The 14,586-nt window shown below is 55.0% G+C and overlaps 4 protein-coding genes across 4 annotated transcripts; 1 reads left to right on the top strand and 3 right to left on the bottom strand.

The window, feature by feature from the left end:
• Window positions 1-551: 551 nt before the first annotated feature.
• Window positions 552-1,321, bottom strand: ATEG_07616 (histone-fold domain-containing protein; the record flags this gene model as incomplete). Its single annotated transcript, XM_001216237.1, has 4 exons — window positions 552-892; window positions 967-1,057; window positions 1,108-1,193; window positions 1,249-1,321. The coding sequence occupies 4 exons, from the start codon at window positions 1,319-1,321 to the stop codon at window positions 552-554; spliced, it is 591 nt and encodes a 196-aa protein (XP_001216237.1).
• Window positions 1,322-2,927: 1,606 nt separating this feature from the next.
• ATEG_07617 (chloride channel protein) lies at window positions 2,928-5,771 on the top strand (the record flags this gene model as incomplete). Its single annotated transcript, XM_001216238.1, has 7 exons — window positions 2,928-3,399; window positions 3,455-3,522; window positions 3,577-3,936; window positions 3,985-4,062; window positions 4,109-4,434; window positions 4,480-4,834; window positions 4,881-5,771. The coding sequence occupies 7 exons, from the start codon at window positions 2,928-2,930 to the stop codon at window positions 5,769-5,771; spliced, it is 2,550 nt and encodes an 849-aa protein (XP_001216238.1).
• A 1,136-nt stretch (window positions 5,772-6,907) lies between these two features.
• On the bottom strand, window positions 6,908-9,185 carry ATEG_07618 (pyridoxamine-phosphate oxidase PDX3; the record flags this gene model as incomplete). The annotated part of the gene is made up of 7 exons (XM_001216239.1): window positions 6,908-6,991; window positions 7,056-7,077; window positions 7,133-7,173; window positions 7,229-7,324; window positions 7,607-7,658; window positions 8,078-9,059; window positions 9,116-9,185. The coding sequence occupies 7 exons, from the start codon at window positions 9,183-9,185 to the stop codon at window positions 6,908-6,910; spliced, it is 1,347 nt and encodes a 448-aa protein (XP_001216239.1).
• A 662-nt stretch (window positions 9,186-9,847) lies between these two features.
• Window positions 9,848-13,654, bottom strand: ATEG_07619 (pentatricopeptide repeat protein; the record flags this gene model as incomplete). Its single annotated transcript, XM_001216240.1, has 1 exon — window positions 9,848-13,654. One exon carries the CDS (start codon window positions 13,652-13,654, stop codon window positions 9,848-9,850), a length of 3,807 nt encoding a protein of 1,268 aa, XP_001216240.1.
• Between the last annotated feature and the right edge of the window lie 932 nt (window positions 13,655-14,586).

The following is a 14,586-nucleotide window of genomic DNA, read 5'->3' on the forward strand; positions in this document are numbered from 1 at the left end:
TTGCGGTCAATTGCAGAGCGGAGTCGTGGGGGAGGACGGGGGAGGGTGGAGGTAGAGCAGCAACGGGGAGGAAGAGGGAGGATTTTCTGGATGAGGTTGAAGTCGGAGGTCCGGCAGCAACTTTCGCTAGTGATCGGAATCAGCGGGCTGTGATTGGTTAGCCGCGGGTGCCTCAGGCAGTATATATCTACCAAGTACATAAAGCACGCTGGTATTCTAGAGATTAGTATTGGTATATAGATAAATTGAATGAATAAATTCAAAGAAATAAAGTATCCACATATTATATCTTTCTTATATCCCTCTATGCCTTCTACCTCTGTGTGAATGTGATTACATAACGCGGCCTCGTCTCCCGTCATTTCCCGTCCGTATATCGTATCTGGCAGTATTCTTCCTACAATGGAGAGACACAATAATCCAATGTGATGATATAGATTTCAATCAATACCTACACGACCCTCATGCAGAAGACACATCCAATGCTCCATTTTAATCTCAATCCCACAGCTAACCAAACGCCCAACTCCTGTATACCCATCCTCCGTACCCTACTGATCAAGCATTTCCACATCGCGGTCCTCGCCTTGTGACTCGACTGTACGATCGACCACCAGCGTGCTCACCGCGCCCGACGCATGCATCACCACTGGCGCCCGCGGACTCTTCGACGTCTTCTCCTCGACAACCGGTGGAGACTCGCCATGTTCCAGCGCCCCGTTGGTCTCTCCCTTGTTCGGAACAATTCCATTGAGCGTGCGTTGGCCCTTCTCAACTTCTGCTTCCTTAGAAACCTCCTTGGCTCGCTTCTCCTTGAACTGCTTGTAGGTCGTCGTCTTGGGGATCACGTCGGCGAGGAACTCGAGGTTATCGATTCGGGATACGGCCGCGGCTAGAGGAGGCCCCTGTTAGTCGAGGGTATGGGATTGGTAGGAGGTGGGTGAATCTGGAACGGCTGCGACGCACCGAGATCTTTGTATTGGATGGTCTTGCGTGGTTTTCGTTCCGATTTGACCACGTTGTGTCCTTGCTCCGTAAGATATTGGATAAACATTTCCTAGGTATCCAGTTAGATGTCGCAGACCGACAAAGGCAGAGATCACCCACTGTTGCTATCGCGATCACGAAAGTCGCGTTGCTGGAACATTGCACAATGTCCTCGTCTAGCTGGATGATTTTCTTGATCCGCGAGACTGTAGCCAACCAGTCAGTTCAGAAAAATTCCATAACGTAAAGAGCTCAACGTACTGGGGAGCGCGCTCTGGCCGGTGATCTCATCGGATGGCGGGGATTCAGGTGCGGACTTCGGTTTGGGTGGCATCATTGGGGCGCGTCGCGATACAGAGTAAGTCGATCAAACAGTAGAAGGAGAGGAAGGAAATTGCGCGATATTGAATATAAACGCACGCCGACACAGTGTTGAATAACCAGCGTTTTTGACGATAGGGTAGAGTAGGAGATTGAAGAGGCAAAATGATGCTGCGGCGCGCGACGCGGAAAGTCCGATAGGCGATAAAACGTTATCCACTTCGGAGCCCTCGCGTGCCTTGTCCTTATAGTACAGAACCAAATCTCGATATACCTCGCGTTATTCCAGAATAGAATAACTATATATATGTGTGTGTCTTATTATACAATATAATTTTCTCTGTCTGATGGGCGAGAAGTGAAGAGAAAAAACAGTGGTGTCCGATTTTATAACCTGTCCCATGCTATACAGCACCGTTATAAGATTGGAGGAGCTCAACCACTCCGGGATGAGATATGTCTTCTTGCACAATCGACGGCTAAGTGCCCCTTGGAGTCCCGGATAGAGGGATCCACCCCTTCCTAAGGAGGAAGCGTACTACATCTACCTTGCCCAACTCTGCGGTTCGATGCAAAGGGGTCCCGAGACCCTTGTCCCACTATAAGTTCCACGAAGCTGAGTGATTTTCGTATATTCTTGCATTCAACGACGTCCCCTTTTGGAGCAGAAGCTGCACCACCTCGATAACATCATTGTCTCCTTCAACGGCGTGTGGATTAACTGTCCTCATCCAATATCGCCTCCTCGATCGAATAGAGGGCGGATGGTTTGAAACGGAGCCTGTTGAACAGCAAATGACATCGGCGTGAGGTCCGGACGACAGGTTGCGTTCGGATCGGGAGAGTGGTTGAGAATCCAATGCGTGATCTCCCAATCTTCAACGACAAACCTGGTAACAGGCCCGTTGAACATGCAACCGCGACAAAGGTATCCCCACATCTAATAGATATGAAGTGATTCCCGGATGTTCATACGCTATTGCTGTGAGAAGAGCCAGCCAAATCTCCTGGAGCTCATAATTCCCAGGAGACCGGTTCGCGTGATATGAGCCGAGGATTTGTTTGATATTGTCCAAGTCACCAGAGGCAGAAGCATCCGCTAGTGGGGTAATTTCCTTTGAAGGATAATGCTCTGCAGGGAATAAAGAAGGCTGGGTATATGGCGCCTGTATGGTGTCCGTGTCTACACCAAAGCTTGTAGAATCAGAGAGCATAGAGATCAGGGGGTCTGGTTACAAGGGAACGACATGATCTGTAGGTTGATGCTTACAGCCAACCATGTCACATCGCCATTGCTGGATTCGTGTCTGAACTATGCGACTTGTCTCGTTGGGTCGTCATGAGTCAATATACTTGTAGAGCCACTGTTTCCAATAGGGAATCGATCAATAAATGTAGTAGCAGTTGTGGTAGGATAGAGTTGAAGACTCGAGGTGTATGGAGTTTATCCACGGTCAATAGATCCTGTATTGACTGCCGGATCCGGAAAGCTGACATCACGTGCACTCAACTCAACCTATTCCCCATACAGATGTTGATCTCCGTCATGGATAATAATTCCCCATGCTCAACTCCTCGATATCTCCCTCCCAGCCCCTTTCGCCCATGGTATGAGCTCGATGCCGGCCTCGTCCGCCTCCGCGCGTTCCCCCTCGGTCCTCTCTGAGCGGCGGAATTGGAGGAGGTTATCCGGCTTATCTACCTCCTCCCCCGTCGACTCCCGCCCGTCCCCGGACAATGGCCATAGCACTGCGATCACCGAAGAGATCAGCGAGATCAAGCGTTACGAGGACTTCACCACAATCGATTGGGTTCAGGATGCGATCCATGAACAAGCGCAGCGACGAGCCAAGCGTCGCGACGGCTCTGGGTTTTGGGATCAAGAAGGGACATTTGGTTGGAGACGGAAAGTCCGCGAATCTTACGACGCCGGACAAGCATGGCTGGTGATTACGATTGTCGGTGCAGTTATCGGACTTATTTCTGCCATTTTGAATATCATCACCGAGTGGCTGTCGGATATCAAGCTGGGGTACTGCACGACCGCTTTCTATTTGAATGAGCAGTTCTGCTGCTGGGGGTCTGAGGGAGGTACGTACCAGCTCCGAACCCGCTTGCGCTATATTGCTAACATGCAGATCTACAGGCTGTCCCGAGTGGAAACCCTGGACCTCCTTCTGGCTTGTCAACTACGTTGTATATATCTTCTTTGCGGTTCGTGCTTCCCCATGCCACTATACCATCGCAGTCGTCGCTGAGACCAGGTAGATTATTTTCGCCTTCATCGCCGCACGCCTGGTCAAATCATTTGCGCCATACGCCGCCGGTTCTGGTATTTCCGAAATCAAATGCATCATTGCTGGGTTCGTGATGAAGGGGTTCCTAGGCGCGTGGACCCTCTTAATCAAGTCCATTGCTTTGCCGTTGGCAATCGCTTCCGGTCTGTCGGTGGGTAAAGAGGGGCCCAGCGTTCACTTTGCGGTCTGTGCGGGAAATGTCATATCTCGCTTTTTCAGCAAGTATAAGCAGAATGCCTCGAAGACTAGAGAGGTCTTGACGGCGACTGCGGCGGCCGGTGTAGCTGTCGCTTTTGGCAGTCCCATTGGTGGGGTGCTCTTCTCCCTAGAGGTACGTTTTGCGCTGGAGCCTTGATGCTTATATACTGAATCCTCGCAGGAAGTTGCGTCGTATTTCCCCCTGAAGACCTTATGGCGGAGTTACTTCTGCGCCTTGGTAGCGACCGGGGTGTTGGCTGTAAGGAGAATCGCTCATCGTCGCATACATGTACTGACAACCACAGGCAATGAACCCGTTTCGAACCGGACAGCTCGTCATGTTTCAAGTGCGTTACGATCGTACGTGGCATGCATTCGAGCTGATATTCTTCGTGTTGATCGGGATATTCGGTGGATTGTATGGCGCACTCGTCATCAAGTGGAATCTCCGCGTCCAGGCCTTCCGGAAGAAGTACCTGTCCCAACATGCTGTCATAGAGTCTGTGGTCTTGGCGGCTATAACGGCAGTCATCTGCTATCCCAATATGTTCTTGAAGATCAACATGACGGAGATGATGGAAATTTTATTCCAAGAATGCGAAGGAGGTCATGATTATCACGGCCTTTGCGAGTGAGTACCCCCACATCAACCCGACAACATCGCTAACGAGACCAGATCCAAGAACCGATGGGCAATGGTGGCGTCGCTGGCGGCCGCTACTATGCTGCGCATTTTCTTGGTGATCATATCGTATGGCTGCAAGGTCCCGGCTGGGATCTTCGTGCCTTCCATGGCCATCGGAGCGTCCTTTGGCCGATTGGTCGGCATCATTGTTCAGGCTCTGTATGAGAAATTCCCGAACTCGCAGTTCTTCTCGTCTTGCGAGCCCGACGTCCCCTGCATCACCCCCGGGACATACGCCTTCCTCGGCGCGGGAGCCGCTCTGAGTGGTATCATGCACTTGACTATTTCTGTGGTAGTCATCATGTTCGAGCTCACCGGCGCATTGACGTACATTCTCCCGACTATGGTAAGCCACCACATCCCCAGGTATACTATCACCGCTGACTAGTTAGATCGTTGTCGGAGTTACCAAAGCCGTGGGTGACCGCTTCGGTAATGGGGGCATCGCAGATCGCATGATCTGGGCCAACGGGTTCCCCTTCTTAGACAATAAAGAAGACCACGTCTTTAACGTGCCCGTATCGCACGCCATGACATCCGACCCAGTCTCACTTCCTGCATCAGATTTTCCCGTCCGCGAGGCAGAACACCTCCTCAGCGACAACAAATTCCAAGGCTTCCCGATCGTCGAAGACCGCACCAGCAAGATCCTCGTCGGCTACATTGGCCGCACGGAGCTCCGCTACGCCATCGATCGGGCCCGCGCGGCGGGCATGCTCTCCCCGAACGCATGCTGCGTCTTCACCAAAGAGGCGGCGGAGGCATCCGTCGCGCGGCGGGCATCCTCCGTCTCCCGACAGACACTTGCGCCCGAAACCTTCGACGACATCCAGCGGAGCGCTGGCGCCAGCGATGTCGACTTCAGCCCGTATATCGACCACACTCCGTTGACGGTGCACCCGCGTCTGGCGCTGGAGACCGTCATCGAGATCTTCAAGAAGATCGGTCCCCGCGTGATCCTCGTCGAGCACCGCGGCCGGCTGACCGGCCTTGTCACCGTCAAGGACTGCCTGAAGTACCAGTTCAAGGTCGAAGCCGAGGAGCAGGCCCTGGCCGCGACCCACCCCCCGGAACTCGCCCTGGGACAGCATTCGAACCAGCCCACGCGGGGCGAGACGCTGGAAGAACGCGTATGGGGGTTCATACAGTGGGTGGGGTCCAAAGTGCCCCGGTTCCGTCGCGAGAACCGACCCTCCCTCCCGGACACGACGCGCGAAGGCGAGGGCATGCTCAATGGGACGGAAGGCGAGGATGGGTTTGTAGAGCTAGAAGAACGACAGTAGATATCTTCTTCATGATTGATAGAAATAGGATCAGGTATCCTCACACTATGAGCATCTCTTCCCATATATAATACCCGTAACCCATTGTCTCAAATGTAGTTATAGACAGTGTTAATTATCCCTCATCCCGACCAAAACACACCCTCCCCCCATCATCCCTGCCCCAACCCACCACAACCCGCCAACCTTCTCCCGAAATACAATCATGCCCAGCAGCGCCGTGACGAGGAAATTCGCCGAGGTATTCGTGATGGAGACTTTGGTCGTGGACGGTGCGGCGGTCAACGCGCGCGTGAACAGCGCCCACATGATGATGTTGCAGAGGACGTTGAGGCCGAGACAGATCTACCCCATCTTATCAGTATTCCACCTTCACTAACATGTATGGATGTAGGGTGCGACGGATGAAGGAGAAGGAGGGAACGTACACCCCGAACAAACAGCTCCAGAACCGGGTGGTCGTCGCTGGCGCTGAAGAAGTGGAGGATCGTGTGTGTCATTGCGGTGGTTTGGTCGGCGGTTGTTCTGGTCGTCCTGTTAGCATCTTCGTGTCTTTGGCCTCGGGGTAATTGGATCGGGAGTAGCTGGGTAGCGCTGCAGGGGGTCGGAGCGTACAGCTTTGCGAAGAGGCCGTTGAGGGCGGCGAAGGCGCCGCTGGCGAGGGCGAGGAGGATCCAGCGTGAGGGTGTTTGGGTCATTGTGTTGGTCGCTTTGTAGGAGTTGTGTAGCGGGAGAGTGCGGAGGTGCAGATGGAGGGACGGGTGGTGAGGGTAGGGTCCGCGAACAGCGTGCCAAGAGTGTTATCTTATCGATCTCCTCACATTCGATCTATATAGCTCGGACAAAAGAGATGAATGAAAAAAGGGAATGCGCATGCTCTGATTTATTACGATTAAGATTCAGCATTCAATATCTGCTTACTCAATCTATATATTCTTACAGCTTCACTCAGTCTTAGAAATATCCGAGTTGTTTCTAGCAAAACTTATACCCATTGAGTAGCATGTCTTCGTGTCTCATAAACAGTCAAGCTGAAAACAGCACAACATGGTAAAACCAGTAGATAAAATCACAACGAATCAACCAGACAACGTCACGACGTCTTTTCATTCTCCATAACATTCAATGCACGATTCTCATGCCGTTCCAGGGCAGACAGCACCTCCATCGATTCCACCAGAGCACTTCTTGCCGTCTCCGCCACCATGGCTCGCAAGGCACTACCGACGAGATTAGTATCTAGCATCCACGGGACATATCCTGGAAGTAAGGCAGTTATCTTACGCTGGTACCGTGTCCACAAGAGCTAGAGAACCCGTCAGCATGATACACATCGAGTCAGCCACAAGAGATGTACTTACTAGTTGATAGCGCCGATCTTGCACGAGGAACCATTGCAGGTCTGGCAGATAAATCGTTAGAACATAACACCATCATGGGAAGACTGCATATCATACACCGCAAGTAATAGCACTGGAGCAGCTGTCCGACGACTGGGGGAGAGCCAGGGCAGCGGTCGAGGTAGCCACCAGGGCAAGAAGGAACTTGGTGAGCTGCAATTTGGTTGTTGGATTGAGAATGAGAATGAGAATTCAGACGAGAGAGTGCTTGAAGAATCAATTGCCTTGTGTGATGATGTAGACTTAATTGACGGCGAGGAGCGCCCTTTTATAGCCCGATTCGACCCCCAATAGTCACCTAGATCAAAATCTGCTGAACTGGCTGTCCTCTACTCAGCCTTGGTCTAGATGTTTGGTCCTATTGGGTTTCATGCGAAGCTATACTAAGCCTTAGCCTGAGGAGGCTATGAGAGCTCCACTCTATGCCGGGCATACTGAACGATTGCAAAAAAGGTTGGCCGGTAGGCCCCGACGCGACGATCTTTTACTAAAACATGAGAGTATTCACAGGCCACAGACGAATGATGGGCCACTGCTACCCTGGGGTCAAAGGCTTGTTGGTGATCTGCATTGCAGAGTCCAACCAGCCTCGGTCAACTACGGAGTACAAGTTGCGCTCCACGCAAATGCGCGGTACTATTTGCGCGGAACCGGCAGCTGGCAGTCTTTCGGGCCTTCTGCTTTGCGGCAAGTGGACAGTCTACATGGTTGATATCCCATTCAGGCGAGAGGCTCCGAGCAGACTTCAATCGCGAATTGAACAGTGTTAGTGGTATACCGCGGACTGTCGTTTGAGATCTCGCATACAAAACAGACCATTAGAAAGAAGTATATATGCTCTACGGCGACAATCGCTGAATCCGCCATCTATACCCTCCCTCCTCCGCTCCATGCACTCGGACATACCGGAACCGATCGTGCAACCGACTACGCCTCCCCTGCCAGAACTCCACGCTCTCGGGCACAATCCGCACTCCGCCCCAAAAGGGCGGCAATGGAATCTCCTCGACGCCCTCAAACCGCCGCTCCATCTCCTTGACCCGCTTCTCCAGCAACGCCCGCCCGTCGTCGATGTCCGTCTCGTTCACGTCCCCGGGGATCACCGGCGGCACCGTCGCATCCCCCTCCTGCGCCAGACTCTTCCGCCGCCGCTCCAGCAGCGACGTCGGCTCCGCCTCCCACAGCACCTTACTCTGCCAGCTGGCCCACGCGCCGATCTGGCTGCCGCGCTCGCGCGTGCGCCAGTACAGTTCGCTCTCCTCGCGGCGGAGCGGCTCGACCAGCCCCTCGATGCGCACCTGGCGCTCCAGCGCTGCCCAGCTGAAGGTCAGCGCCGCCCAGCGGTTGCCATTGGCGTCCGCGGCGTGCCCGTCGGCATCGGTGAGCAGCGGTTCGTCTTGGATCGGGATGGCGGGGGGCCCGTCAACACCGTCGGTGGTGGCGGCCGGCGCCGCGCCCCAGACCTGTCGGCCTTTGCCCTCGCGACTGCCCCAATTGCTGTAGATGACCCAGCCGCGCTCGTCGAGCTCCTTGAGGTAGACGACACGGGCGCTGACGCGGCCGGACGGCCAGGCGGCGGTCGCGAGGGTGCAGGTTTCCGGGGCGGACGAGGGGAGGAGACGGGGGTCGCGGAACCAGTTGTGGAATTGGTGCAGCGGGTTGGTCGGGTGCATCTGGGAGACGGTGAGCGGCGGGTTGCTCACGAACTGGTGTGCCCGCGCCGGATGGGAGACGATCTGGTTTTCGGTCACGGAGTCGGGCGTGGAGGTCTCGGAGCGGAGGGCTTCGGCGACGAGTTGGGTGGCGGCGGTGGATGGCGCTGGCGGGGGAGTTGCGGCCGAGGGCATGGAGATGTCGCCCGTCGAGGGGTCAATATCACCGGGGGCGACTGTCTTGTGAGTCCATGTTGCATTGAATCGTATAGGAATATCCAGGATGGCTTACAGATGAGTTTCTTGGGACGCTTGCCGTCGGCGTCCCCGGATGTACCCCCCGCAGTCGAAGTTGGGTTCATTGTGGAGCTCCACGCACGAGCTGGGGTAAATTGGACAGTCCGGAGGGAGTGATGTAGAGAGGGTGGTCGAGGGATGCGCATGGACTGAGATTGAGGGTATCGGAGGTTCGAGGGGAGAGGGGAGGAAGGTAGAGAGGAAACGCGGAGGAGAAAAGAAGGTGACGGAAGATGTCATGATCGGCTGATTCCGTTCCGCTTCGGGACACGAAAACTACTAGGTAGCACTATACCAGTACTAGTAGTACTAGTAGTAGTAGCATATCGTGAGGTGCAGTGGGGTGATATTTTGAACACATATTATCGAGAATATCATATATTCATGATATATTCATGGATCCAGCATAGGTGCTGGAAGAGCTGAGAGGGTCTATAACGTCATATGTAATCCCACAATGGTATACAAACACCCAGTTTTAATCCACAACGCCATCCACGCTGAATGCAAAAAACATAAGAAAATCCCCTTCCAGATCCTTTATGTACCAGAGGATATATCACCAGTTGCCTATATACCAATCAATGCAGACGTCATGCGGCTCGCCTGCCGAACCAGGGGTCCAGCCCTGAAGGACAGATTAAACCATTATATCCAGTCAAAAGCACCTTCGAGGGCTGTTCAAACAGAATGGAAGGCAACTTCGTCCCAAAGGACTCTTCACCGTTTAAAGCGCCGCAACGGCCGGGCCGCCGCCAACCAGGTCCACGATTTTGCTGGCCACCGCAGTGGGATACCCGCGGGACAACATCTCTTGGACCGTGCGAGAGGCACCCTCCCGGTCCTCAGACAGCAGGAAGGCACGAGTCATAGCTTCGTAGGTGCTGGGTTCGCGCTTGTTCAGCCCGATGCTATCGTAGACGGCCTTGGCCTTTGCCACGTTGCCCTCGGTTGCCCATCCCTGGATCAGGGTGTTGGCAATGTAGGCAGTCATCTCGACGCCGCGCTGCGCCATGTCGGCCACAATCGCTTCCGTCTGCGCCACCTGCTGGTTGGTGACCATCGCCTCCAGGAGGGCCTGGTAGAGGCAAGGCTGCAGACGCACGTTGGACTTTGAGGTGACCGACTTGAAGACGTTGTGGGCAGCCTCCATATCGCGCAACACACACCCATGAGCGTGGATCAAAGACGCATAGTGCACGGCCTCGGGCTGCTGTCCGGTGGCCTGGATGGTCTCAAGGACCTTCTCAGCTGCCTTCATGTCAACGGGCTCCAGAGACGCGTAAGCATCAATGAGTAGCTTGTAGGTGTGCATGGTGGGCTTGATGTTGCGCGTGAGCATGCGCTCGTAGTAGGCGAGGACCTTGCTGCGGTCGCGCTTCGTGTTGAGGAAGTACTGGATCATCGAGTTGTAGGGAGCAGGCCGAGGCTTGTAGTTAGGCATCGACTCCATTTCCTCGAACATCTCCTCAGCGAACCGTTCATCGCTCACACGACAGAGCGCGTTCACGATCGTACCGTAGGTCACGCTGGTCGGGCGGACATTGTTGGCGCGCATTTCAGCAAAGTAGAGCAGGCAGTCGTCGATGCGACGAGCCTTACCCAACTTACCGATGAGCGCATTGTACAAAAACGAGGTGGGTTCCACGCCCTCAGCGACGGCACGATGGAAGATCTTCAACGCCTCAGTGGCCTCGTCGAAAGTCTTGGTCGATTCCTTAAGCGTGGTAATGTACAGACCAAAGGTGTTGGCCGACGGGGCAGAGCCAAGCTCCAGGAGTTCACGGTGGTACTTGGCGGCCATCGTGCGGTCTCCGAGAGTCAGGCACGAAGCCACCATGGCGTCCAGAATCGACACCCAGCCGTACTTCACCGCATGGTACTGAGGAAGCAGAGGCACGTCGCGACGAGCCATGCTCAGAATCTCGTTGACCAGATCCATGCGATGCACCTTGGCAGCGGCGGTGATCAGCTTCGCGTACGTGATGTAGCGAGGATGGCGGCCGTTGCGCCGCATGTTCCGCAGGCGGTTCAAGGCTTCGTTCAAGTGGGACTCGGGCCGACCGTGGGCGTTCTCCAATTCTTCGGCAATCATCGAGGAACCTCGGAAGTCGGTAGCATAGGCGTGAGGGTCGAAGGAATCTTCGCTGGGCGCAGAAGTCATGGTAGAGACCTCGGACACGGGGGTACGGCGGTCAGACACAAACGACGACGAACTCGAGGTCAATCCCAGATGGTCGTGCCATCTCCTGACCATGTCCGGACGGGTGTTGAACAGCTTCCCAACCGCCTGGTCGACCACGCGGGTGGTGAAAGCATCCAACTGGAGGTTGGTGGCCAGGGCAATGTCGAGCATGTGAGCAAACCGGATCGGATGGGCGACATCGAATGCGGCAGAGGTGTTGTTGACAAGCATACCAGCCTGGACCTGGAGGGCCAGGGTAAGGTCGTTGGCGTTGAGTTGCTGAATGCCGAGAGGTCCCAGGCTGGCGACCGCATGCTCTGCGATCGGCGAGACCAGCCCGCCATTCTCAACCATCGACCAGAGGAGAGTCATCACGGCCTGAGGAGAGAGTACAGCGGCTGTCTGGATGAGAACACGGCCAAGTAGATGGAGACTCTCGTTAATCTGTTCACGGATAGGGTTCAGCAGATGGTTGTCGGGGGAGGCATTGCGAATCCGCGCGAACATATTGCGAGCTTCCAGCAACGCCTCTTCGATCTGGCCACTCTTCAACAACGCGACCGAATACATGGCTGTCGGCTGGACCATGTCCGACGTAGCCTGACCGTCGACACTCAACATGCGCCACAGGGGTCGGGCCTCCGTCACATTGCCCAGGCGGATATGCAGCGCCAGCATGGACACAGCGGGGCCCTGCTGAAGACCAATGTCGGCTGGAAGGGAGTCATACGCCTCGGAAGCAGCCTGGAGGTTCCCGGCATCCGCCGCGGCGATGCAGATCTGAGACATGGCATGATCCAGGGCCCCATCGTGCAAGCGGGTCTTGGCGTGAGCCAGCGCCCTATCATGTTGACCCAATTTGAGGGCGTGTTGCACCAGAGCATCTTGCACGATCACCGTCTCAACGGCATCCTGGCGGGCTGCCTTGTTCTCGGTCACGTCATCAAACGAGGAGCGGATGCGGTCGACAAATCGGAGCGCATCCTCCTCCTTTCCGCAGGACAGATAGGCGTTGACCAATGCCGCGTATACCTGTCCATCCAGACGCTGAATAATGCTGAAGGTACCGTTGTCGTCCGAGATGGCAAGAGCCTTGTATTCGTTGTAGCACTCCACCGCGCTCTGGAGATCCCCAGTCGACGCAAACGCTTCGATCATAGCGGGGAAGATCGACGCGTGAGGAGTCACCTTGTTGGACTCCATGTGGCCATAGACGCGGATCATGGCCTCGACTTGGCCTTCCTTTGCACATGCGGTGATGAAGTAGCGATACGTATCGACCGAAAAGACCAGGTTGGCGTGGCGAGCGGTAGCGGTGCTGAAGAGTTTGATAGCGATGTTCAGCGAGTTGTCTTCCGCCAGAATGGCCTGTTCAAGTTCGCTCGAATGCAGCATGAACTTGCCGGGCTCTTCCATTCCGCCGTAGCGGGCTCGGTCCTGCTCCAGCAAGTCCTTGGACTTGATGGCGTCGTGCGCACGCACCACAAAGAGCTGAACCAAGGTCTGATAGGTCTGCTCATCGGGAATTACCCTACGACGGAGCATATCAGAGTACACGTCGAGAGCCTTCTGGATGGCCTGGGCAGTATCACCATGGAGCTGGATGGCTGACTCCAGCAAGGCATTGTAGGCTCCGACAGTCGGGGTGATTCCATCGCGGAGAAGGGCGGCAAAGGCTCCGGGGATGTCGGAAAACTGCTTCTTCGAGGCGAGCTGGACGATTTGATCGGACGCCACACGCGATTGTTCGGTGGCCACGTCAGCGATGGCAGCGACATCGTCCGGGAGGTCCGGGAAGGCCTCGGTTTCTGTACTTTCTTTTGCTTCCTCGGCCTCTTCCGCTTTCGCCTGTTCTTCCTGGATCTGGATCTCCCGAGCAACCGCTTCCTCCACCTGGGCACTGACATCGGCGTTGGCGGAAGCCTTGGTGATATGGGGCGAGTCCCGCAGACCGGCCGGAGATGGAACATCCTCGCCATCCTTCGACTTGGTGACTTCCTCCGGCGTGGGCTTCCAGCCGATGCGTCGCTTCAACTGCAACTGTTTCCAGTCACTGTCATCCCCGGTCTGCTGGGCGTGCTGCCAGGCGGCGTAGTAGGCGGCTAAGCCCAAGTCGCCGGAGCCGGAGCCCTGGCTGGCCTTGGCGCCAGCTCCGGAGGAACTGGACGGCTGGAAGACATTCTGTAGGGCGGTGCGGGAGAATTTGGCGGGTTGGTTGGCGAGTTGGTTAAGGGTGGTGGACGACGCGTACGAGGACTGCGACGCGGCGACTACGGATTGAGCATAGCCATGAGTGAAGGCTTTGGTGAAACTCTGACGCGCGAGGTGGGTGAACGGCTTGAACACCATTTATCTTGCGGGTAACCTCTTCAGAGGGAAGAGGCAATACTGGGAGGAAGGTTAGATTGGGTCAGACGGGTTGTCTGGGGGGTCGAAGGAAGGCTCACCTTGCAATCAAAATGAGAGGAAAGATGCAGGTTCATTTGACGACGGGGTCGTCAAAGGAACGCGCGGGGCTAAGGGAGGGTGGGAAGAGGGAGAGGAGAATAGAGATGAGAATAGGAAGTGAGTTCCAGGGAGGAAGGATGAGGATGACGGGGAGTAGAAAAGGAGGGCGAGAAAAAAAAGTGTATGAGGGAGAAAGATGGAGGAGAGGATTCCAAAGGGGATTAGCGCAGATCACAGGCCGAACGATACCCGATCAGGATGGGGGCCAATCAGAGGGCGACGAATGTCGAATTGATTTCGTGAATATGTACTCCGTAGAAGTAAGTAACTACCCAGGTACCTTAGGTGATATGGTAGTGGTAGGAGTAAGATGTATTCAATCCATTCAATAATAGGAGAAGGTCAATTCCTTCTATATACCTGGAGTAGCGACTGACTCAACTGAGAATCTGGCTGTGTCTTCTAGAGAATTCACTGTATCAAATCTGTCAAGGGAACCATGGGCCGGAGGGATGCCCCGGATGCCTGAGGCGGTGCAGCCGCCCAATCGGAGGGCCGCCCTGGCTGGGGCGCAAGAGAAAGAACAGGAATTGTTGGTCGTCTGACTCACTCCGTCCCGACTCTTTTTCTTGCCCGGAGTTTGCTGCTGTTCCCTCCGACTCCCCCGGGCCTCCGTCAGCCCGAACCCGATGCCTTGCCTAGAGCGGTTAGGGACCGACGTCATCCATCACAATTCATTGTTCTTGGTTGTTTCCCGAGGAAAGCTGCTCTAGATAAAATTAGCGTTCGTCTTCAAGTCTATTGTCTCTGGCTATCCGTCGGAACCAGACGAT

This window comes from Aspergillus terreus, genomic scaffold (assembly GCF_000149615.1).
Source record: "Aspergillus terreus NIH2624 scaffold_11 genomic scaffold, whole genome shotgun sequence".
NCBI classification, from domain to species: domain Eukaryota; kingdom Fungi; phylum Ascomycota; class Eurotiomycetes; order Eurotiales; family Aspergillaceae; genus Aspergillus; species Aspergillus terreus.